This window comes from Lucilia cuprina, chromosome 4, assembly GCF_022045245.1.
Source record: "Lucilia cuprina isolate Lc7/37 chromosome 4, ASM2204524v1, whole genome shotgun sequence".
Classification (NCBI taxonomy): Eukaryota; Metazoa; Arthropoda; class Insecta; order Diptera; family Calliphoridae; genus Lucilia; species Lucilia cuprina.
The window spans coordinates 96,771,977-96,798,228 of NC_060952.1; the positions used below are offsets into that span (position 1 = coordinate 96,771,977).

The window sequence follows — 26,252 nt, forward strand, 5'->3', positions numbered from 1 at the left end:
GAGCAAGACGAAAAATCTCCTCAAACAGAGCAAGTCTGATGTTAGTAAGATAGTACGTATTCTGAGTGAACACACAAGATTACGAGCACATTTATGCAAAATTGGACGTGCGGATTCAGATGTATGTAGAGCATGTGGAGAGGACAGTGAAACTCTGGAGCACTTTCTTTGCCACTGCCACTGCATTCTTCGAAATTAGATCCAAGTATCTTGAAAGTGATGTTATTCCGGAAATAACATTCCTGACTAACACTGATTGGAAGATTCTTAGGAATTACGTTCAGGAAACTTAGGTTTTCGATAAAAAAATCTTTTGAAGATAAATATCGATTTCTAGGGGAAACTATGAGTGATCAGGAATCAAGCTTCTTTTTCAATTTCAACACGTTTTAATGAAATTACAGCAGATTTTAAGTTTTTAACCAAAAATTTTATATTTTTAGGAAAAATGATTGATTTTAAGGATGTGATGAGCGATTACGAACCAGACAAAGCTATTTTGAAGGAAAACATCCAGGCATATTCTGTCCGATGTAATTCATGTATTGATTACGTGGTCCTCACCATCATAATGTTAAATAGAGTATATTTTTCGCCATATATTTCACTTACTTTTGGACTAGTCCTTTTGTAGGGTTCTATTGTTAAATTAAAAAGTCGACTTTTCGACATTTTCATTTTATGAAAAGTCGATTTTTCACCTTTCCTACTTTTTTCATTTAATTATAGACTTTTCGACTATAAGTATTTTAAAAATAATTTTTTTCTGACTTTTTTCGATTTTTCGACTTTTTTCGACTATTTTTTTACTTTTTTCGAAATTTTCCGACTAATTTAGTGTTTTTGACTTTTTTCCACTTTTTTAATATCTTGGACTATTTTTGACTAGAATTTTCGACTTTTCTACAATTTTCGAGATTTTGACTTTTTATGACTTTTCGACTTTTTTCGAGATTTTGACTTTATACGACTTTTCGACTTTCTTCGACTTTTTTCGACTTTTATTAACAAAGTCGACTTTTCGACTTTTTTCGACAAAAAGTCGATTGTTCGTTATTCGAAAGTCGATTTATAGAACCCTAGTCCTTTGAGAAATTTTGAAAACAAAGTCTCCGTCAAAAAATGACTTGAATGTCCAAAATTCACTTATAAAAAATAATATTGCGTTAAATAGGGTTCTATAGTTGAAACGAAAAGTCGACTTTTCGACTTTTTGCATTTTATGAAAAGTCGATTTTTCGACTTTTTCCATTTAATTAAAAGTCGACTTTTAATATTTTATAAATAGTCTACTTTTCGACTTTTTGACTATTTTCGCATTCTTTTGACTTTTTTCGACTATCTTTTGACTTTTTTCGGGGTTTTCCTATAATTTCAACTATTTTTGAATTTTTTTCTGTTATTTCGACTTTTTCCGACTTTTTTACTTTTTACAATTTTTTGACTTTTCAACTTTTTGATTTTTTTTACAAACTCGACTTTTTGACTTTTTCATAGACGATAGTCGGGTTATCGACTTTTTTGGAACAAAATAGTCGACTTTTTTCGACAAAAAGTCGATTCTTCAAAAGTCGATTTATACAAACCTAACGATAAAATTTACTACAAATAAAACTTTTTCAAATATATGTAAATCTTTTAAATACATTTTTGCCCCTAGCGTCCACATAAAGTCTCTACAAAATTCACCACCACCTAAAATCGAATTGTTAATAAAAATCTCAAATCAATTTTTTCTAAATTTCCTAATTTTTAAAATGATATTAAACCCATAAACTAAGTAAATTATGTTTCTTTTAAAACCTTAAAAATCTTATCGATTTTATAATTTAGTGCATCTTATCAAAAAATAAGAAATTATTACAGAATAAAACTAATAAGAATATATTGAAAAAAAAGTTTAATAAAAAAATTGTTATTTATCGAGAACAAATATTTATTTTACTATTTTCTATTCATTATTAATCTAATGTCCAAAATTAATATTGAACTTTTTTTTAAAAAAATAAAACTAAGATAAGAAAAGGGTTAAAACAAACTAAAGACAGTGACGTGGAACTGGGGAGTATAATGTGTTAAATGGTTTAGCTAGGAAATCGTGTAAAAGAAAAACTAGTACCAGTACATACAAATTTAAAGATTTATTTCATTAAAACTTTTTAATAAATATTTATTTGTTGAACCTGTAATGCCACGTAAGTAAATTAGATCAAAGCCCACGATCATTAAACTATAAATATCAAAATGTGATTTCTTCAAATTCATATTCTAACAAAATCTAATAATCGTAAATTTAACTTGCATTTCCAATCATATCTATTAGTGGGACACTTAAACTTTATGGCGATTAAATTGTTTTTTATATATAAGTTATAAGTACATATTATGTATGATACAATTTACTCGACGGACTCTAACAATAATTTTGATATTGAAATCAAATATTTATTTCTAAGTTATAAGTATGTAATCAGGTAGAAACTTACTGTACATGTGTTCGTACATATGTATCGATGAAAACGTTTTATATTCGAAAAAGTAAAATGATAGAGTTAGAATGTGTTTTTTTGCTGATAACGATAAGACGACGATACTTATCGAATCTAGGCATATATAGTTAAACTACTTTAAATTTTTATTCTATTTCGTTTAAGTATTTACACATTATTACTATTTTCTCATATGAATATTTCTCAAGACGAAGTCAATGTGTTATCAGTGAACAAATAGCGTAAAATAACGATCGTAAGTTTGATGACTATTTCGATTTTAGGGGACAGAAAAAAACAACACTCGTAAGGAACTACCTGTCGAAAAAAAACAACAAATAAATTATTAGATCGATATGAGCGGAGTTAAGAAAATTTATTTAGGGAAGGGGTATTAAAGAAAAATTCGTAGTTATGGATAGATAGACAGACAGACAGACAGACAGACAGACAGACAGACAGATAGATAGATAGATAGATAGATAGATAGATAGATAGATAGATAGGTAGATAGATAGATAAGTAGATAGATAGATAGATAGATAGATAGATAGATAGATAGATAGATAGATAGATAGATAGATAGATAGATAGATAGATAGATAGATAGGTAGATAGATAGATAGATAGATGGATAGATAGATAGATAGATAGATAGATAGATAGATAGATAGATAGATAGATAGATAGATAGATAGATAGATAGATAGATAGATAGATAGATAAAAAAGAAAGCGAATCTTTGACCACATGGTTACAGACTATTGACGTTGTTGAGGATCCCATAGATCCTTTTATAAAAATTTCATGCATTGCTTTCAAAGGTTACAGATTGTCGGATGCATCAATATTTTAAAACAAATTCTCTTTTTCATGCCTTTACATCTTCACCTAATAAAATTTGATCAAAAAAATTCGAATATTATTTATAGAGTGGAAAGATCACTCATCAAACAATCCTTTTATTAAGGACAAAGTAACGATCATTCAATTTTTTTAGATTTTTATAAAAAATTGTATAGTTGCTTTAAAATTAAATTTATATGATCACTGGACGATAATTTTATTTATAAGGAAAAATCTCGATCTTAATATTGAAGTTCGGAAGTATATTTTACTTATAAATTCCTTCATGACAATATTAACATTAAAGTGTCTGGCTATAGAATATTAAGATCTACCGATCTACTATGATCAAGAGGTGTAAGTGGTGATAAAATATTTATTTAAAATAAATCCTAAATTTCTAAATATCAGCAAAAGTACCTGAAAATCTCTTCAACCCTTGATCTACTATTTATCTCGTGTAAATACGAAGACAGTAAGTTAGATAGTAGTAGTCGTGTTTTTTTCCGACTTTTTTCTAAAACCCTTTAACGAAACTTTTAAACAACAGCAACAACAACAGCGACAGCAAAACGAGAAACCAAGACAATTTTTATCTATTGGTCAGTAGATTAAACAAGAAAAACAAATAACCGTAAAGTTATGATTTCTTTCACGTTTCGTAAATAAAAGTGTCAAAAATATTTATAAAAATAAAAAGAAACAATGTCGATTTTTATCAATTGATAATAAATACGAATAAATAAATAAAAACGACGAAATCGAAGGAAAAGGAATAAATGCAATACGCAACCACCGTTCGTTCGGTGTAAATACTCGACATAGAAAGCCATAAGTAACAGTTTAATAAACCTACATATCTTTGTATTTCAACACAAACAAACAAACAAATCATCGGAGAACCAAACGATATAGAACATTGACGATATCAGGGAATATAAAAAAATATAGATAACGGTTAACATATAAAAGCAATATCAGTAAAATGATTTGTCATCATTAGGTAATCGAACCACAAAGAGTGTACAACCATTTATTAATAACGTTTTATTTAAAAATTTGTTACAAAAATTTTTTTTAAATAAAAAAAATAATTATTAAAATTTAGTAAAAAAATATATGAAAAATGTAATTAACTAAAAAAAGGAGTTAAATTTTATTTATTTAATAACAAATATAAAACTTGTGCAAGTGTGTGATTTGAATTTGTTTGAAAATAAACTTTAAACATTGATGTTACAGGGCGAGTAGAGTAGGGGGCTCCTCACATGTCTTTTATCAAATAAAATAAATTTGCTATTTGTGAGATTCTTCTATTCTACTTTCAACATGCATCAACAATCATCAAACAAAAATTCCTAGAGAGTACAACAGAAAAAGTGTGTTTTTGAGTGTTATTTGTTTGAAATACAATATTGTATTTAAATTAACTTTTTTCTCAAATGTTATCTTACAGTGTTCTCTTTTTTTCGAAAGTGTTTGCAATAAAAAAAAACCTATCAGTGGGAGCAATGTATGGGGAACACTTGTGTGTGAGACAAGCCATGTGATTTTGTAATGGGGCAGGGGGTGGTGGGTGTTTTATTTGTCGGTTTGTTAAAGTTGTTTAGAAGATATTGATGTTTGAATGCCAACAGTATTCGCGGGAATTATTTATTCGGGTGTGAAATATTTTTATTAGTTGTTTCAGCATTTATTTGACTTGATCCTAAACAGTTGTTGGAGAATAGAATTTAGATTATGTAATTATATAATTATCCTGGACGATGCTATGTTGTTTATTAGATCCCGGTAATAATCAAAGTCCTTACACTTTAGGTCAGTTTTTCTGATTTGTAGGAAAAACTTGTTAACATTTAAAGTAAATCTTTTGTAAATCAGGTAGATGTTTAACTAAACTTTCGAATTCAGTACGATCTTTCTAAATACTTTCGGTTTATAATACAAATTTTCTTTAAGTATTGTAAAATTAAAAAAATGAAACTAATTGTTTTCAAAATTTTAAACCACTTAACTTAAGTTTCCATATATTTCTTTAAATTTTATATTATTATGTTCTTATATTAGAAAACTAATGAGGCTTTGACAAATTTAAGGATTGGTTAAACTATTCACTTGTCGGACGAAGTAAAATCTGAAATTTTAAAACTTTTATTATTAGTTTCGTTTGATATAATGCATATATCAAACGAAAGGCCTTTCAAATATCTTTCATTTCATATCCACATTGTCTCTTTTTCGATATAACGTCCAAAGTATGTTCATAAATCGATTTTGCTTGAAACCTCTCGAAAGTATATCTCATATATTATTAAAATTTTTAATTATTTTAAGGCCATGGATAACTTGGTTCTTCAGAAAATTGTCTTCAACAAAAATGCAACAGAAACTATAAGTTTGAGTTTGCAAATAGGTACCACGCTGTATAACAAAATCAATTCCTTATGGTTGTTGCAGATTTTTGTTGTACAACACTTTAAGAACTACCTGCCACTGTTAAAAAGTTCTAAATTACTAAATGAAAATGAACATACCATTCCTGTCCTAATCTGAACAACTAGGTAAGCTACATCAAGGAACACTACTTCATGAACCAACAAACCTCTACAGGATAGAACTCAGCAAGTGTAAATTCTTCTGAGAAATAAGATTAACAAAATTCCTATTTTTCTGATAATTTTAGGGAGATCTATTTTATGATAAAACAACAAAAGGAATAAGCTTACCTTGCCGCCACAATTTTGTGAATCTCCTTTCCTAAGTATAATTGTAACTCGTTAACTTTTAATTTCTTTATACATTTTGCCAATTAAACTAAAACTTATCAATTTTTATTACTTTTATACACATTTTTTCTTTATTTAAACTATTTTTAATAGCACTATTATTTAAATTTATAAATTTTTTATGACACCCACCCACACATGTTGTTTTAAGATGCCACTAAGAAAACAACGACAACAACAACGTTCAGCAGTTGTTTATTTTGTTTTGTTTACATCATTACAGCAGTGCGAGTGAAAAAGAGACAGACAGAAAGTATAAAAGCCAGATTTTCTTAAAAAAAACACCGTTACTTTATGGTAAACAATAAATAAGTGTTGCTAACTATTGCACATAGAAAAACAGCATGAAATCTCTAAAAATCTACAGAAATCCTATGTTATATATAATTTAAATTAAAAAATAAAAATAAATCAAAATGTAAAATAATTAAGTTAAAAATAGAAAATTATAACTAAATTTAAATAAAATTTAAGTATAAAAAATATATTTTTATATTGTCACATTTCCTTTAAATTTCTTTTCGAACTTTTTAATCCAAAAAATACAAATAAGTTTATATATGTATTTTTTTTAACTATTGATGACCTCATTTATATACTATGATTATATAAAAAAAAAAACAAAATTTATGAACTTAGTACTTAAAGAAGAAAAAAACAATAACTTGTATGAAGACTTTATAATCTTATCAAATTGAAAACTTTTCAAGTGTTATAATAAAATAACCTGACAAATAATTCCATAAAACGACAAAATATTTATTACATCACTTTTACGTAGAAATTACACGTAATAGTTAGAAAAAATGACTCGTTACTAAAAAATCGACATTTTTTTATATACCAACTGCTAAGAACGTTTTTTTAGGTTTTTTTATTTAAAATCTTATCTTGCTTTTACTTAAGCATATTTTTTCTATATCGATTTTTAAAATGTTATTTTTGTATTGGTGTTATGCATATTGACTACTCATTTTTTATTAAAGTTTTTTTTAATTATCTTTATATACAAGTTATTTTTTTATAAGATTATTAAATGCCATGAGGTTTTTCGTTATCTTTTCGGTCAGTTATTGATTAGTAACTAAGTGTATATATATATATGTGTATGTTCTATTTTTTATAAAAAAAATGTACTTAAAAATATTTTTTATAGCCTTGATATTAAAAAAAATAACAAGTGTCCCATAACTTACCTGTTAATGCAATAAATTATAGTTTTTATAAACAATTAGATTTATTTCGTTTTATTAGGGTATACTTCTAGGCTTTTTTAATTAATATGTTTTAAATTATTTAAAATTTAAATTCGTTTTATTTATTTTATTTTTTTTTTTTTTTGGAGATTTTAATATCTGGGGATATTCAAAAATTCAAAATAGATTTTATTGCTGATTTGGACACCTACTACCAAAAACAAAATCTGCCGAAACATTAAACAAAGAAAGGCAAAAAGTCCGCTATATAATTTTTTATAATATTTTTATAAACATTGTTAACTAACATAACAAATTATAGGTTTCACTGTTAAACAATTTGTTTATTGAATAAAAATAAATTGCTCTGATAGGGACCAACTTTTTTCCTCTTAATTAACGCTAATTGTTAACACTGTTTTTTACTATAGAAATCAAACAGCAAATTACCGTTAGTTTTAGTGATGCCAGACAATGACAAGTGCTGTCAATGGTGTGAAATAGTTAAACAATGAAATACAAAACTTTATTTTGAGTACAACGCTTTCTCGCATTCTATGCGTCTGTCAAAAAAGTAGAATCAATGTATTTATATACTAAAAGTTAAAGGCGTAGAATGCCTTGACAAGTAAAATGCTTAAAGTAGATCTACTTTTATAAGCGTCACAAGCGGCGCACGAACATGTCACCTGATATTGACATTTTATATTCTTTATTTAATGCAATGAGTTTAGTGATGAAAAAAAATAAATAAAAGCTGTAGAAAAATGCGAAGTTTTTTTTTTTCAATTAAACAAAAAAAGTTTCACTTTAAAATCGTAGCATGTAACTTGATGTAGGTATAAAAAGCGAGTAATGCTTTGACGCAAAGACGCGTAGTGTGGACCTTCGGCTTAAGAACCGTAAATTTAGGTTTAATTTTACCTTTATAGAAAAATAAATGAAATAAATCTTCATTATTATTTCGTTATATAAGTATGTATAATATATTTTGTTTTATTTAAAATACATATTTTCGTTTATAATACAAATTAAATTTCTATTATTTTTTACTTGTTTCATACAAAGTATACAATGTTACTAATATTTTTTCGAGATTCACATTTTTTTTACATAAATTTACTAAATAATTATAAACAAAATTAAAAAATATATACTTTGAAAGGTTTTAAACACTGACAGTATACTTGTAATTTAAACATATAATTTTAGTAATTTACCTGGTAAAGTGAATGCCTTAAATGTTTTATTTTATTTTTTGTTTTCTAAATTAAAAATATAAACAATATTTACTAAATTATTTATACATAAAATTGATATTTACAAAAACCATTAATTTATTTATTTAATACTTAAATAATAATGGAATATATAATAGTTTACAATAAATGTACAAGAAATTAAAGTTTCATTTTTAGGTTTTTTCTTTATTAATTTAATAATTATAATATCACAAAAAAGAGGAATTTAATACATAACAAAAAATTTTTGCCAAATGCTACTAGAAAAAAGCAACATTTTCTTTTTTAAAGCAAATTATAAAAAAAAAACAAAAAGAATAATACATAGATAAATAAATAATTATTAATGAATTTTAGTTCATAAAGCTGCTTACTGTGTTTTTGTATTTTGTTAAGAAACAAAATTATATTAATAACATATTATTAAATTTAAATAATATTTATTAATTAATAAAATAATAATAATTATAATGACTAAAATGGGTTACTTGTAATGAGTGTTTTATATAATTCAATTTGTTACTTTAACTTGTTTACATTTTTTTTTTTTTGCTAAAACAAGGCACTTGTTTTAAAGTATAACGGATTTTTTTCCATTTAATTATAGTTTGTGGGATTTGTTATTTTAGCTGCATACATATTGGCAACTTTATATATAAATTCGTATTGTTCCTTGGTTAGTACCGCACTGGCCCGTCCCCTCCTTACATAATAGACTATTTGTGGTATGTCTACTGTACGTTTGGGCGTTTCTAAACTTCTTATTGCTATGTCACAGGCAATTATTGTACCTGTACGTCCAGTACCTGGAGAGCAGTGAATAGTTAAGGGACTAAAAATATATAGAAAAACAAATATTTGAAACATAAAACACAAACAAAGAGAAGCTTTTGTTATAGAATAAGAAAAGTTTAAGATAGGAAAAAGTTGAAACAAACACTAGGACAAAGACAGGAAATATGAGAGAAAAAACTTTAAATTAGTCTTATATAAATATTTCTTAAAATGTAAACTTATTAACTTGCTACAGTACTTCTTAGTATACAAACGCTAATTGGCATCACTGTTAAAAAAATAAAAATACCGTTAGTTTTAGTATTGCCAGAGTATGACAAGTATTGCCAATAGTACAGCGTTGCCATTTCTTGCCTTAAAAAATACTGTCACATTTAGGTTTCTTATAAAGCATCTATTATAGACTAGACTATAGACTTAACTATAGGCTAGACTATAGAAAAGACTAAAGACTGGGCTATAGAATTGACAATATACTAGATAATAGACTATACTGTATAGACTGAACAATAGACTAGATTATAGGCTAGCCTATAGACTAGACTATACTATAGACTAGACTATAGACTACATTATATACTAGACTATACTATAGACTAGACTATAGACTATACTATAGACTATACTATAGACTAGACTATAGACTAGACCTATAGACTATACTATAGACTAGACTATAGACTATACTATAGACTAGACTATAGACTATACTATAGACTAGACTATAGACTATACTATAGACTAAGTATACTATAGACTATACTATAGACTATACTATAGACTATACTATAGACTATACTATTGACTATACTATAGACTAGACTATAGACTAGACTATAGACTAGACTATAGACTAGACTATAGACTATACTATAGACTAGACTATAGACTATACTATAGACTAGACTATAGACTATACTATAGACTATACTATAGACTAAGTATACTATAGACTATACTATAGACTATACTATAGACTATACTATAGACTAGACTATAGACTAGACTATAGACTAGACTATAGACTAGACTATAGACTAGACTATAGACTCGACTATAGACTAGATCTGTGGGTATATTTTGTGGAGAAATGTTCGTTTTTTTATAAAGTCCCACCATAGCCCTGCTCCACCAATATAAATTAAAACTTAAATACGAATTAAATATATGTAATAAGTTTTGAACTTACCCCTGATTTCTTGCAGTCTTTTTAATAGGCACCATCGATATATTACCATTAATTTCACCCGTACTACCATTAGCACTACTACCATTCGAATTGGGAGACATAGTTGAACCATTATTAGATACCGTACCCTCTTCTGCTGATTTAAGGGTAGCCATAGAAGATTTCTCCTTATCCTCATTGGCCTGTTCAATGGCATAACTAATAAGAGATGATCTCGCTTCCAAAAGCATAGCAATAATGGGAGCTTCTTCTGCCGGCACGCCCACTTCAGGCCATTTATACCAATAATGCGTAAGCTCTCGACTGGCATTTTCATTAACATTTTTCAGAAGTATTGTCGAAATGGCATATTTATCTTTAACCTCACGATTTTGCAAAGTTATTTGAAAGTCACCAAAACTGGAATGATTATCTAGTGTAACCGAGGGCGGTAGATATTCAGCACATTTTTCAACACCATTCTCTATAAGATCGGTGGCTTGGATGATAACACGTGATTGTTGTTCCCAAATCATACGCCAGAAATCTTCAACAGTCGATTCTAGGGGAGCTTGGCAGGCTATGTAATAGTTGGGAGCATCTTTGGGACCCTGTAGAAAATAATTGAAAATTTGTATTAGATTTTATTATTTTTTTGTTTGTTTGTTTGATGAAGTAATATAATCTTCTTGTTATTAAGTTTTAATAGAAGTTTATTCGTTTAGGTGGGTTTCAATTGCGTAAATTTTATTCTTTTAATCTTAATATGGTTAAAATAATTAATAATATATATTTGATGATTAATAAACATTATAAAAATACCTGTTTTTTAAAAAAATTTATTATGTGTTTTCATAAAAAGTTTGTGTTAAACAAAATACGAAGGTTGGTTAAAATTTTTGCTCGGAAGATCTCATTAAAATAAAGATTTTGCTGATAAAAAAACAGGAGAGACGACTAAAATTAAAAACCATCTTATGCTTCAGAATTAATTTCATATTTAAAATGCTTTATCGACGAATATTCGCGAATGTTTTATTAAAGATTTACATATTTGTAAACATTAGCAACTATTTAAAGCGGCAAAACGATTAAGGGCGAGTATTAAATTAATCTAAAAATTAATTGATTCTGATGTTAATAGGGTTCTATAGTTGAAACGAAAAGTCGACTTTTCGACTTTTTTCATTTAGTTAAAAGTTGACTTTTCGACTTTTTTCATTTAGTTAAAAGTCGACTTTTTTCATTTAGTTAAAAGTCGACTTTTAGACTATAAGTATTTTATAAAGAGTCGACTTTTTTTTGACTTTTTCCGACTTTCCTATTTTTTCGACTTTTTCCGACTATTTTTGACTTGTTTCTCCAATTTTCGAGTTTTCGACTTTTTCCGACTTTTTTCGAATTTTCGACTTTTTTTGAATTTTCTGCTTTTTGGACTTTTCGATTTTTTCGACATTTTTCCGACTATTTTTTAATTTTTTTTCGAGTTTTTCCGACTATTTTAGAGTTTTTGACTTTTTTCTACTTTTTTAAAATTTTCAACTATTTTTGACTTGTTTCTACAATTTTCGAGTTTTCGAGTTTTTCCGACTTTTTTTGACTTTTCGACTTTTTTCGACTTATCGACCTTTTTCGACTTATCGACTTTTATTAACAAAGTCGACTTTTCGACTTTTTTCACAGACGATAGTCGAGTTATCGACTTTTTTGGAACAAAATAGTCGACTTCGACTTTTTTCGACAAAAAGTCGATTGTTCGATTATTCGAAAGTCGATTTATAGAACCCTAGATGTTAATCCCTTTTGATTTTTTTGAGTACACGATTAAACATCGCAGTGTTGCCATACAAAACAACAGAAAACGACAATAAGACAATTACAAATGCTGCTTAAGAACTACTCTCGAATATTCCGATAGAATTGAACTTCTTAAATTTTAACTACTTCTCAATACAAAATAAAAGTTAAGAACTCGTTTGGTTTTAGTAAAACCTAAAAAAGAGTTACAAATGTGGGATTCATTTAAGTCTAAAGTTTTAATGTATTTTCTAGGAATGTTCGCGAAAAATTCAAAAGAGTTAAACAATTAATGTTAGACATAAAAACTACAGACTACGAATTGTTTTTTGGAAATATTCGCGAAAAATAGAATTGAATAAATCCGAGATTGTTTTAAGAATATTCCTTCAAATATTTTTTTTTCGAGGAATATTCGAGAAAATTTTAATAAAATATTGTTAATATTATTCTATTATATGTCTCAAAATTACTAAGAATGACCCTCGTATAAACCAGATATTATACATACCTATTCCTTTATAAATTTTGACCATATAAAATCAAAATGAGACTCATATAAAAAAATTGAAAATAAAAGTAACTGCACCCATTAAATGAATTAAAATATGTTAAACAAAACGCAAACTTTTAAACAATTCATCTCAGAACATTGAAACAAAAATAAACAAAAAGTTTTTACTCCAACAGTATTAGAGTCAAATGACAATGAGAGCTGCATAAATACAAACAAATAATAAAAACCTGACGACGACAGACAATTTTACTAAATGATTCATAATAAATAATTAAACAAACAAAAGAGAAAAGAGAAAAATAAAATAAAAAATTGCTCGTCTCAATTCGATTTTCAATTTTAAAAAAATAATTCTTATCTGGTTTAGAAAATAGAGACAAACACAACAAGTTAGGCAGACAGATAGACAGACAGAAAGAAAGAAAGACAAACGGACGGACGGACATGCAAAATAAACACTATTAAAGTGTTTATTGTTTTTTATTTATAGTATTCAAAATTAAATTGTTATTGTGTAAAAATAAATATTTGAAAGTTGCTAGTTGCTCTTGATAATTACACACTCACATACACTCAAATATTGCATACATACGCTTTATGCATATAATTTATATTTCTAAATCTAGACTCGCACTTTAACCACAAATTTATTATTACAATAATAAAAATAGAAAAATAAAGTAAGAAAGCAAAAAAATATTATATATTCAAATGAATTAAAAAGGTTAAGTTTGAATACAATAACACGAACGAATGCATATTTGTAGCAAAAGCCAAACGCACAAACCATAACTTAGCAATGTATAACACTACACTAGCAACTTTGTTTACATTTTATGTTTACTTTTTTTGTATTGTTTTTCTTTATTACTTTTATCTTCTAACTATCAAAGTAGTGTATTTAAATAAGCCTTCCTTCTTCTCCTCTACTATCATAGTGATGATGTCGCTGATCATCATTATTCACCATGCTTAATCATGATTTATGTTATTTGATTACATGATCCGAGTAATTACACTTTTGTCTTTCTTTCCAAGATTCACAAAGCATAAACTAGTACATTGTTGAAATTTAAGTTTTACTCTTTAATCACATTTGTTTTATATTTAATTTGTTTAACTTATTGAGGGGGTGTTTAGTTGTTTTTTTTTCATTGTTAAATTATAAAATATTATTAAACTTACTGTGACATAATTGGCGTTGATATATTCCGTTTTTTCATCATCGTTAAGACGCTGCAATATGACACGAGTTTCAGGAAGCGGCAATACATTCGCATATCTGTTGAAGAAAAGTGAAAGAGAGATGAAAAGATTAGTAATCGTAAAATTTTGTGAGAAAGAATTTTATTTGAATTTGTGTTTTAATAAAATTTATTAGGGCATAAAGTTGGTTTTGTTGCTGTTATTTAATTTCAATTTAAAAAAGTGAGGTAAATGTCAGATGATTCACTCTAGTTCCATTTCGATTCGAGAACAACATAAGCTTTATTATTATTTCTTATAGAAATTTTTGTGAAAGAATCGCTAAAAATAGAGACTGATACATTTTTAAGCTTCTTACGAGAATAACTGTCACACTAGCTGTTTATGAATTGTTCTCGAATACTCCCATAGAAAAAGAGTTTTTATTCTTTGAATATTTCTTCGAAAAATGATCGTGAAAATATTCAAGAGTGTTTGTTACTAATGATGTTAGTTTTTTCTTAAAAAAGATTGATTCACTTATGTTTTGTTAAAAAAAATGGCGCAAAATCTAAAGAATATAACAACCCTTCAAATATTTGTTCAGGGAATATTCGCGAAAATGTTAAAAAAGAAGATTTTTTGATTCTCAAATGTTTTGACAAGAAATAATGGCGCATAATTAGACGAATTTTATTATATTTACTTTTGGTGATAAATGCAAACCCCGGTTATATTCTTTCGAGCACTTTCGGGAAATAATGGCTCTAGAAAGTAGAGAAAAATAGGTTTTGAGGTTTAGAGTCAAAAATCCATTGTCTTGTAAAGTAATATTGGGGAAAACAACAACAGAGTTTAAATTAAATGTTCGTTCGTGGAATTAAATTTGAATGTCATTGAGACCATATTAAGAGCTGAGAATAAGCAGCTCTGAGATCAGGTGATCAAGTTCAAATTTTCGAAATTTAATACTTAGATCCGATAGAATTGATGAGTAAAACACGGAAAACGGTAAAGTAATACTTTCGAACATTTGAAGTTATTCGATGATATTCTATATTTAATTAATGTAATTAATAAAACAAGTAGGAAAGTAAAGTCGGACATGGCCGACCATATAATACCCTACACCATGAGTATATTTTTAAAATTTTTACTTTTTATAAAGAAACTTTTATGTTGAATATTATTCTAAAATATTTAAGCAATTTATTGTTAAAAAAAAGGTCAAATATGGGCCGATCCTCGGTAAATTTGGGAAAAGGATATATTTTTAAATAACAGTTAGTTTTGTTGAGTTTCATTGCGATACAAATGGTAACAAGTCAATTTTAGACGTTTAAGACATAAGGGCCGATCCTTACGAAAATCTTCAGTGTCATTTATACTTATGTAAAACTTATTTGTGCCAATTTTTAGAGAGATAATAAAATATTTAACGTAATTATGTCATAAAAAGTTCAAATCGGGAGGTACGGTTGTATGGGGGCTAGGTGAAATAATGGACCGATTTCAACCATTTTCTATAGGCTTCGTCCCTGTGCCAAAAAACATGCTTGGTCCATTATCTTGAACATTGCGGAATGTACCTTGCGCACAAGGTTTACATGGACAGCCAGCCAGCCGGACAGACGGACGGACATGTCTTAATAGACTAAAAAAATGATTCTGAATCGATCGGTATACTTGAAGGTAGGTATTGGATCAATATTTTTGTATGTTACAAACATCAGCACAAACGTATAATACCCTCCCCCACTATAATGGTGTAGGGTATAACAACTGTTCTTTTTTTTTAAACGAATCAGTTGGAGAAATTCCCAGAAATCTTTTATTCACATCACAATTTCAATGTTATTCAACTCCTATATTGTAAGTGAAAGGTAAACATTTTCTTTGGAATGTTTCTAAAGTTCAGTTCATTTAAAGTAATTGATTTCTTTTTGGAAACACTTGTTTAAATATAAGTCGCTTACAAAATTCTAGAGAAAATTTTGTGGAATATTTAAATATTAAGCCCCGTTAGCTTCATCTCTGGTTATCGTTTAACCGAAATTAATTCTGTGATAAAGGACAGTTTAATAATAACTAAAGAATCGCTTTAAACTTACCTATTCTTATCCTCACAACCCGGCGGTACTTCATCCAATCTCGAAGTTATTTGCGGTACATCACGGAATTCTTCAAATATACGTAATTTCTCCTGAGCAAATTTCGCCAATTCATGTACACCCATGGGATTATGACGCAGCGAGGGATCATCGAATGCTAAATTGCCATAAGTACGTTTTGAGGAGCGTAAAGCACTACTCTTACGCATACTACCACCTATCGAGGCGTTGTCTATGGTAAATTCATCCATGCTAACGGGACGACAACGATTGGGATAGGAATTTTGCTTTTGACGTTTACGCATTAGATAAAGGAATCCCACCAGCAAAATGAGCGCAATAACACCTATAACACTTACTGTTATGGCAATGATGACATTAACATCAGTTTCTCCGGAAGCTTCGGAATTTTTAGGATACATATTACCACTATTGCCACCCATAATGGAAGTGAGTGTGGGTAGGGATTTGCCAATATCAGCGGTTTCTATAATTTTCGTAGAGGGTGTGGTGGTATCGGGTATCATTTCTGTGAAATACAAGGTGCTGGAAGAATCATATGTGGTGGTAGTGGTGGAGGATGATGTTGATGATTCTTCTTCAGTTTCCGTTAATAATTGTTGTGTTGTTGTTTGTATTAACTCAGTTGTGGTACTGTGTATCACATTGTAAATCTCTTCTACTTTCGTTGTTATAGCCGAAGGCAATGTTGAGGTTGTTGTCGTCGTCGTCGTTGTGGTTGTTGAAGATGCTAGTGGTGTTGGTGTCGGAGATGTTGTCGTCGTTGTTGCTGTTGAGATTGTTGTGGGAGAGTAAGATTGTGTTGTTGTATCATCTAATAAACTTATATAGGTCTCTTCATCTTTGGCTGCTGTTACTGGCATTGTTGTGGTAGTTGTTGAAAATATAGTTGATGTTGTTGTCATGTTGCTGCTGTTTGTTGTTGTCTCTATATTTGCATCTTTTTCTTGAGAAGTTAAAACTTCTTTTTCTTGCTTTGCAGTTGTAGTTGCAATTATGTTTTCTTCTGTGCTGCTAATAGTAGTTGCCGTTGTTGTAGTGGATGCCAAGTTCTCACTAGGCTTTGTTTCAAGAACAACAACAGGTGTTTTGTTGGTCTCTGTAGTACTTGTTGTTTCTGTTGTTGTTGTTGCTGTCTCAGTTTCAATTTCCTTTCTCTCTAATTCTTCGTTTGTGGCGACAGGTGCTGATGACCCAATTGTGGTTTCATCCTCTAGTTTAGGGGTTGTTGTCTCTAGATTGTTTACGTCTTTAGAGGATGACGTTGTTGTTTCTATAGAAGACTTAAGAGTATTTTCTGTTTCTGTTGATTTAGCTGCTAATATGGTCGTCGTTTCAAATTCTCTGCTTTCCGCTAAATGCGTTTCAATTGTTTTCGTAGAATTATTGTCGTCTAATTCAACTTTTGTAGTTGTTGTTGTTATTGATTGTTTTTGTTGCGGCTCGTTGTTGGTCGTTAAATTTGTTTGAATTTCGTTGCCATTTTGGTCAACTTCCTGTTCAAAATTAGGAGCTTTCGTAGAGGTAGTAGTAGAGGAGGTTATTGCCAAAATATTTGGCCTAAATGTGGTAATAGGTAAAACGGTTGTTGTTGTTGTTGTTTCAATATTTATATATTGATTTTTAGCTGTAACATTCTCGTTATTTTCTAATTCCTCGTGTAAAGCGGTTGACACCGTCACTGTTGTTGTTTGTGTGGTAGAATTTGTTTCATTTAAATTTACGTTATTATAATTATTATTGTTATTTGTTGTTATTGTTGTTTCTGTGATTTTTTGAATTGCGTCGTTATTTAACGATGCGTTTTGTTTGCTAGTCTCTAGCGTACTAACTGTTGTTGTCTCACTGGAAATTTGCTCAACTGTTGTGGTGATATCAGCAACAACAGCTGTTGCTTCAGTCGTTGACGCCAACGTCTCGGCTGTCGTCGTCTCCATGTCTAAGTTTTTTATATTTCCAGCTGCTGTCGTACTATCATCATTAGTATTTAAGTCTTTTTGTTTTAAAGTCAAGTTTATTTCGTTTAAATTTGGTTCAATGTTCATCGTTGCATTCATGGGGTAGTTGTCCACTAATGCAGAATTATTATTAGCAGTTGTTGTTGTTTTTGTGGTCACGTCTAGAGTTTCCGTTAGCATTTCCAAATGATTATTCATATTTTCTTCAATTTTCTTATCTATTTCATGGTTTTTATCAGTTTCATTGTTGTTTTTATCATTCGCCTGAGATAAGATTGTTTCTAAAGTAGTTACGGAGATTGTTTCTGGTGCCAAGGTAACCTCTTCTTCTTCTACTCTAACCTGTAGTTTTAACTGAGTTGTAGTTTCTTCAAAAGGTTTAGAGGTTGTTGTAATACTTTGCTTTATCCTTTCATCAGTATCTAAATGATTTTCTTCTCTTTCTTTTTCCATTTCCTTTTCCTCATTCCTGGTCGTTGTTGACAATTCCTTATCCATCATTATTTGTGACCAGTCTAGCAAATTCTTTTCACTATTACTACTCATTGTTAATGAGGAGTTGTGTAGCTGTAGTAGATTTTCCTTGAACTCCTGGCTGTGATTATGCGCCGGCGCTGTTTCCAGGGAAACATTGGCTTTGGGTAGGGATTTCATGGCTGCCAAAGACCATACCTCAGCATTGTTGGGTAAATTTAACTGTTGGGCATTTGTGGAATTATCATTTATAAATTTGGCTGTCTTTCCTTTAAGATTTACAGATACATTCTCTGTTTGCTGTTTTACATTAGCTTCACCAACTTCTTGTTCTTTATGAAGATTAATTGTTGGTCTAAAGGTGGTTATAGCTACAAAATCTTCTTTATTTTCCTGTAAGTTAGAGGTAGTAGTTTCTTCTTCTTCCTCTTCTTTAAACATAGATCTAGCATATTCCTTTTTATCACCCTCAAATATTAATAAATCTGGTTCATTTTTCAACGTCTCTGAAGTGGTGTTTTCCGTGTTGGTTGTGTTTATTTGTGGCAATTCATTTGTTTTTACTAACACCTCCCGATCTATGCCATCTTGTATAGTATTTGTTAGCTGTTCCTTTGGCTTTTCTTCTCCAATAAAGGGTGTTAAAGTGGTCTTTTCTAAAACCTCCCAACTTTCCGTAACCTCAGCTACTGAAGCGGAAGTTTCTATAAACATTTTAACAGTTGTCGTTTCCACAGATTCTAAGCTTTTGCTGTCCTCCTGGTTTTTGCTATTATCTAAACTATTAGATGTTACAATTTCCTTAACAGCTTCCTGGGTGTTAGAGATGTTGGAAGTTTCCAAGGGCATTAGTTTAACTTTAAGCTGTGACTCATTATTGTTATTATCTATTACAGCAGATTTATCCTTAAATTCCTCTACTAAAACATTTTTATTTAATTCTCTGCTATTTTCTATACTATTCTCCCCATGGGATTCTAAAATTTTGGACTTTTTAGTGGTTGATTCAGTTCTCAACTCCGTTAAGATTCTGCTAGGCGGTTGAGGTTTTTCATGTTCAAATTTTAAACTATTTTCATAGGATTTTGCTTCTATTTCCCCTTGATCCTTAGCATCTTCCTCTTGCTGTAAAGTTTGCTCTTTTAACTTGGGTATTTTATCTATTTTAATATCATTACTGCTAAATTCTGTGGAGGTTTTGGTGGCCTCTTCCAAATTTTGTTCTTTAGTTTCCAATTGTTTTATAATTTCTTTAATATCTTGTAGATTATCATGTGTTTCTGTATGATTTTTCATTAAAACATTTTCTTCTTCAACATCTTTAACGCTTTCTTCAGTTTTTTCTTTTTCTTTCATTTCTTCTTGATTATTTAAATTAATTATTTTATCTTCCTCCTCCAGGAGTTTCTTGGCTTCATTTATTAAAATTTCATTGTTGGTTAATTCCTTGGAAGTTTCTTTGGAAGCAAAATTCATGCCCTCCACTGATTGCAGTTTAGTAGTGCTGACAACTTCACTTGCATTGTTTAAAGCCGTTAAAATGGTGGGTTGTGCTGCTGTTGTGTCTAAAACAAAGTTGCCAGATTCGTTGGCTGCTTCACGTTTCTTTATAACAGCAGTTTGACTGTTGTTTATGGAAAAGCATATAATTAAAATGGCTAACCACCATCCCGAGCTAAGGGCTTTGACTCGTGTTTTAAACAGCAACATTTTGTTAAAAAAAAAAAACTTTAAATCGTAAAGAAAATTAAAGTGTTTTCTTAAGAAAACATTAAAGTTTTCAAAATTTCCCTTTTTAATTTATAAATTTTCAAATCTGCTCCTACAATTAGTGGCAAAATTGTTTGTTGGTTTTTATTTTTACACAAATATTATTCAATGTCTTCGGTTTTGGTTCCTCTTAAGCTGATTTAATTTTTCACTAATTATATCGTTATCTTTTTGTTGTTTTAGTTGGTGGCCTGGAAATTTGTGGGCATTCCATGTTCTTAATTTAGCGTTTAGTATGCATTTCAAAACACCATTGAATACATGTTGACCATATTATCGGTGGTAAATGTCAGTTTTATTGGAATGTATTTTTTTCGGGAAAATCTACAAGAAAAAAACAACAATATGAAAATTTAATTAAAGGCCCTTTTTGTTATATTTTTGTTAAAAAATATATTAAAAAGTATCTTATCGTTTAAAATTTAAAATTGTATCTAATCATTTGGCATTGACATCAGTAGTTTTTATTATAGAGTTTTTCATTATCATATTCTTATCTTAAAAATATATAATTTTGTAGTTATCACGGCATAATGCCCTTATTAAGTTTTCTTTTAAAGGTTTTTGAACTGTTGATTTCTGTACGTATAGAGGCCATTTTCAAAAAAGTCATAAATATCTTTAAGAGAGTTTGATTTCAAACTTTGGAACATATTTTTAAAAAAATGTTCAATATTAAATTTTTTATAAACTTTCTTTAAAATTTTTCAATATTGAAATTTTTTTTAGAAAAGTAATTTTTTTATGAAAATAATATCAATTTGAATATTTTCTTTTAAAATTTTCAATATTGAAAATTTTTATAGAAAATTGAACATTTTCATAGAAAATTGAAATATTTGTATAGAAAATTATAGAAAATGTTCATTGTTGAACAATTTTTATAGAAAATTTTCAATATTTTCATATATAAAACAATATTTCATAGAAAATGTTCAATTTTCTATAAAAATTTTCAATATTGAAAATTTTCAATAAACATTTCTCAATATTTAAAATTTTCTATGAAATATTTTAGAATAATGAAAATTTTCTATATAAAATATTAAAATTTCTATAAATTATTTCAAATATTAAAAATTTTCTTTGAAAAAATATTGAAAATTTTCTATAAAATTTATTTCAATATTGAACAATTTGTAGTTTAATAATAAATAACTCTTATCCTTTTTCATATAATTTCCACCATTTATAACAATTTAATATGATTTTTTTTTTCTATTGAAACTAAACTACTTTTCAAAATTAAACTATAAAGTTCATTAAACTTCAATTTCATGTTTTCTGCAACTACAACAAAAATAAAAACAAGGCAAACAAATATGAATTACAAAATAAAAAAGAAATTATATATTTACACTCTACATTACATTTTACCCCCGTAGACATGCAGGTTACTACAACTGAAATCTACCATCTCTATAGTTTTTGAATATAAATAAATAATGAGCTAGACACAGTCACTTAAAAAAAAACTATATACGAAGGTTGTTTGCCAAGCATAAAATAGAAAGAAAAAGTTTTTTTGATTTAAAGTTTTATTTTTGGTTTTGCAAACAAACCTCGTATTTGTAAATGTCATGTCATTGTTGTTATCTAAATATTTCTTCTTGTTTTGAGGTTAGTAGGGGTAACAAACAGGAAGAGAAATAGAGAGAGTGAGAGATTCATTCATAGAGACATGATACAATATATAAATGACAGCAATAATATTTATATAGAAATAACGATAACAACAAAAACAATAACAAACAATGATATTTAAACTATTATATTTTTCACTTGTAGTTTGTTATATTTTGCTTCACATAAGGAAGGAAATGCGAGAGTGCGATATTTACATGTGTAATAAGGGATGCCAGATTTCTTTCAGATTGATTTCATTTTGGACAACACCGGCAGGATCAATTGTTATAATTAGAATGGGGAAAGTGAAAAAAACTGATATATTTTCTTTTCATTGGTTTTTCACCTCTTTTACAATAATATGAGTTTTTTCAATAGATTTGTTATCTATTTAGGGAAATTAATAATTTTTGTTATATTTCAAACATTTATGTATATATTTAAAACTGCGTATTAGTTTATTGTCATTGTATCGTTATTGTATTCGGCAACGCATGTATGTAATATTGAACTGACACGCAATGTTAGAAGAGAAAGGATTTTATAAGTAAACTAATTATAATTTGATAAGTTTGACAATATATGATACCCTACATCACCTATAACTATGTTTTATATGGCATTATATGTGTCTCCGTTCTACTATAATATTGTTTAATATTAAAAAAAATTGTGTTAATAAAAATAGTTCAGTATCAAAAGATTTCTATAAAAATTTGTTAAATATTGAAATTTTTAATTTTCTAGGATAGATTTAAAAATTTTCTAGGATAGATTGAAGGATGTATTTGGTTTATTTAATACAGAGTGTGACAATTATAAACATGGATATATGACACACGTTCCTGGTGGTGTAGAGTATAAAGTGTTTTTTTCACTGTTTTTATAGGTGTGTTAAATGTGAATAATATTGAAATTAGTTTTAACTTAAGTGTGTGAATATTATTACGGCGAGGGATTTTAAATTTAAATAAACTGTATAACAGTTATAAACTGTATAACAGTTATAAAATGTATAACAGTTATTAAATGTATAACAGTTATTAAATGTATAACAGTTATTAAATGTATAACAGTTATAGACTGTATTACAGTTATTAAATGTATTACAGTTATAAAATGCATAAAAGTTATAATCTGTATAACAATTACGAACTGTATAATAGTAAAAAACTGTATAACGGTTGTAAACTGTATAACAGTTATAAACTGTGTAACAGTTATAATCTGTGTAACAGTTATAAAATTCACAACAGTTATAATCTGTATAACAGTTATAAACTGTATAACAGTTACAAATTATGTAAAATTTTCATGTAATATTATATAACAGTTACAAAATGTATAACAATTTAAAAAAAAACTCTCCTCATACATATTAGGGTTCTACAAATCGACTTTCAAATAATCGAACATTCGACTTTTGGTCGAAAAAAGTCGAAAAATCAAAGTCGAGTATTTTATTTCAAAAGAGTCGATAACTCGACTATCGTCTATGAAAAAGGTAGAAAAGTCGACTTTGTTAATAAAAGTCGAAAAGTCGGAAAAAGTCAAAAAGTTGTAAAAAAATCCAAAAAAAGTAGAAAAGTCGAAAAAAGTCGAAGTTATTTAAAAAAAAGTTGATTACTCGAATATCGTCTATGAAAAAAGTAGAAAAGTCGACTTTGTAAATAAAAGTCGAAAAGTCGGAAATCAAAAAGTCGAAAGAAGTCGGAATAAGTCAAAAATAGTCGAAAAGTCAGAAAGTTGTAAAAAATGAAAAAAAGTCGGAAAAAAATCGAAAAGTCGACTATTTTATTTTAAAAAAGACGATAACTCGCCTATCGTCTATGAAAAAAGTAGAAAAGTGTACTTTGTAAATAAAAGTCGGAAAAAGTAGAAAAAATTCGGAAAAAGTCGAAATAGTTCGAAAAAAGTCCAAAGAAGTCAAAAAGTCGGAAAATGTCGAAGAGTTGTAAAAAATCGAAAAAAGTCGAAGAAAAGTAAAAATAGTCGAAAAAAGTCGAAAAGTACTTTATTTGAAATGTTCCAGAAGACAATATTGTTTGGTTAGAAATAAGTTGTTTTGGTAGTAGAGTTATTTATAGAATATTTAAAAAAATTAAAAGTCGTCGATAAAAGTCGGAAAAGTCAAAAAATGTTGAAAAAATCGAAAAGTGGACTATTTATAAAATACTAAAAGTCTAAAATACAGCTTTTAATTAAATGAAAAAGTCGAAAAGCCGAAAAATTTAACTAAATGCAAAAAGTCGCCTTTTGTTTCAACTACAGAACCCTAATACATATTAATTTCTTCTTTTTTTCTTCATTCGACTTGTTGTAACTATTTTTAAATAAAACGTTTAATATTAACCATATCACACATAGTGGCAACTCTTCGTTGCTACAAAATAAAACTAAAGCATACCTTCAGGCTTTAACATAAATACTGTGTGTTTTGTAGCAAAGAGTAATTAATTTTATGCAATTTTAGTAGAAAAAAAACTTAAAAAATACGAAATTGATAAATGTAACAAATTTTTAATGAAATTAATGTTTATCTACAACATATTAAAAACATTTCTTTTACAATATTTATGATTTTTATTTGTTAAAGTTCTAATTTATTTAATCATATTTCATAATTCATTTCTGCATTCCGCTCTCTACACATTGCGTGCATTTTGTAAATTATGTGCTTTTTTTTAGAAATTACAGTTAAGAAACATTGATTGTTTTTTGTTTTTGTAAAAACTAACCATTTAAAGCCGTATTAATGTTTGAAATTTAGTTTAGAACTATGATTGCACATTATCTTTGCAAAATTTGTGATTTATTGTCGGTTGGTGTTGTCTTTGTTTTTTAGATACATAATAGACTTTTATTGAAGTTGTTTTAAATTGTGTTGTTAATAAATTTATTATGTTATGGGCAATTAAATCAAGCACTGAGAAGTGTTAACAGTTATTTTAAACTTTGTTTTCGACATAATCTAATTTCTTTAAGAATTTATAAAGTTTTTACAAAACTTAGTACAGATTGACAATGAAATTGTTAAAAGTTTCAGTTTAAAATATTGATTTTACTTTATTTCTAAGAATAAGTTATTTCCAAAAAGTTCTTTATAAAGTTTGTTTCAAAAAGGTACCCTTAATGCAAAATAGTACTTTTCCTTAGTGTATGTAAATGTAGGTTTTAGTGAGATGCGAATACTATTAATAAAAACTTGCTATTTTAGAATAGTAATGTAGGTTTCTTGGTTGAATAATTTTTTTATTTTTTTTTAATAAATGAACACTTTAGATAATATTTTATAAAACAAAAAGAGAAATATTTATTTCTTCAGATAAAACAGACAACAAAATTGCAATGAAACTTTACGGAAAAGCGATAATAAATTATTAAACTATTCACTAAAGAATTTATGAGTTTTGCTACAAAAACTTTATAAATATAAGGAAATATTAAAGGTTGATAGAAAAAACTTGAAAAAGTACAATAAATAACTTCAAAACTATAGATACAATCAAAGTTGTTAAAGTGTTAAGGTTTTAAGAATATTTTAAGAAAATTTGGTAAATTATTTTTATAGTTATTTAAAAGATAATTAGGCTGTTTGCAATTCCCATTATTTATAATCATTAATTTATATAATATTTTTTAATATTACAAATATTTGTGCGAATGCAAAAAAAATATTTATAAGAATGAGAGTATTTCTTTTCTAATTATTCTTGATTATCTGGGTAATCAAACCACTTTTATTGGCAGTGAAAACTATAACCAATCAATTTTACTCTATACACGTTTTTTTTTCTTTTTCTTCAAATCGTTTCTCTAATATGGCGATAATTTTACACACAATTAGTTTCAAAATACAACGACTAAGTGTAAGTAGATTGTATGTATGAGTCAGTGCAATGGAAGAATGATCGTAAGAATTAAAAGAATCGTGTGGTCTAAACAACAAAATTGGAATGAAAGCAAATTGTTATTAGAACGCAAAAAGTGGATTAAACGCCATAAGACAAAATAGAAAGAAAACTAAAAACAATAATCATAATTTGCAGCTTAAGAAATATGGAAAAAGGAAATACGAAAAAAAACTTGTTCTTTTATTGAAAGAAAATGTTGTAAAATAAAAATAGTTAAACATTTTTTTTACATTTTAACATAAAGTAAATAAAGAATTATTAGTTGTCAGTTATTTCCCTTAATAAGATACAAACAAGTTCAAATAAATCTATTGAAGTTATTGTTATACGTGTGGAACAACAGTTTAGAAATCAATAG

General features: G+C 27.8%; 1 protein-coding gene across 1 annotated transcript in view; it reads right to left on the reverse strand.

The window, feature by feature from the left end:
* Positions 1–9,058: 9,058 nt before the first annotated feature.
* LOC111686983 (mucin-22) overlaps positions 9,059–26,252 on the reverse strand; it is a 40,330-nt gene continuing 23,136 nt past the window's right edge. The window contains exons 2-5 of the mRNA XM_046950866.1: positions 16,132–20,678; positions 14,021–14,117; positions 10,543–11,132; positions 9,059–9,390 (exon numbers count right to left, since the gene is read on the reverse strand). Of these exons, the coding sequence (XP_046806822.1) occupies positions 9,156–9,390; positions 10,543–11,132; positions 14,021–14,117; positions 16,132–20,294 (5,085 nt within the window). The 5' untranslated portion in view covers positions 20,295–20,678 and the 3' untranslated portion in view covers positions 9,059–9,155. The remainder of the gene's footprint in view (positions 9,391–10,542; positions 11,133–14,020; positions 14,118–16,131; positions 20,679–26,252) is intronic.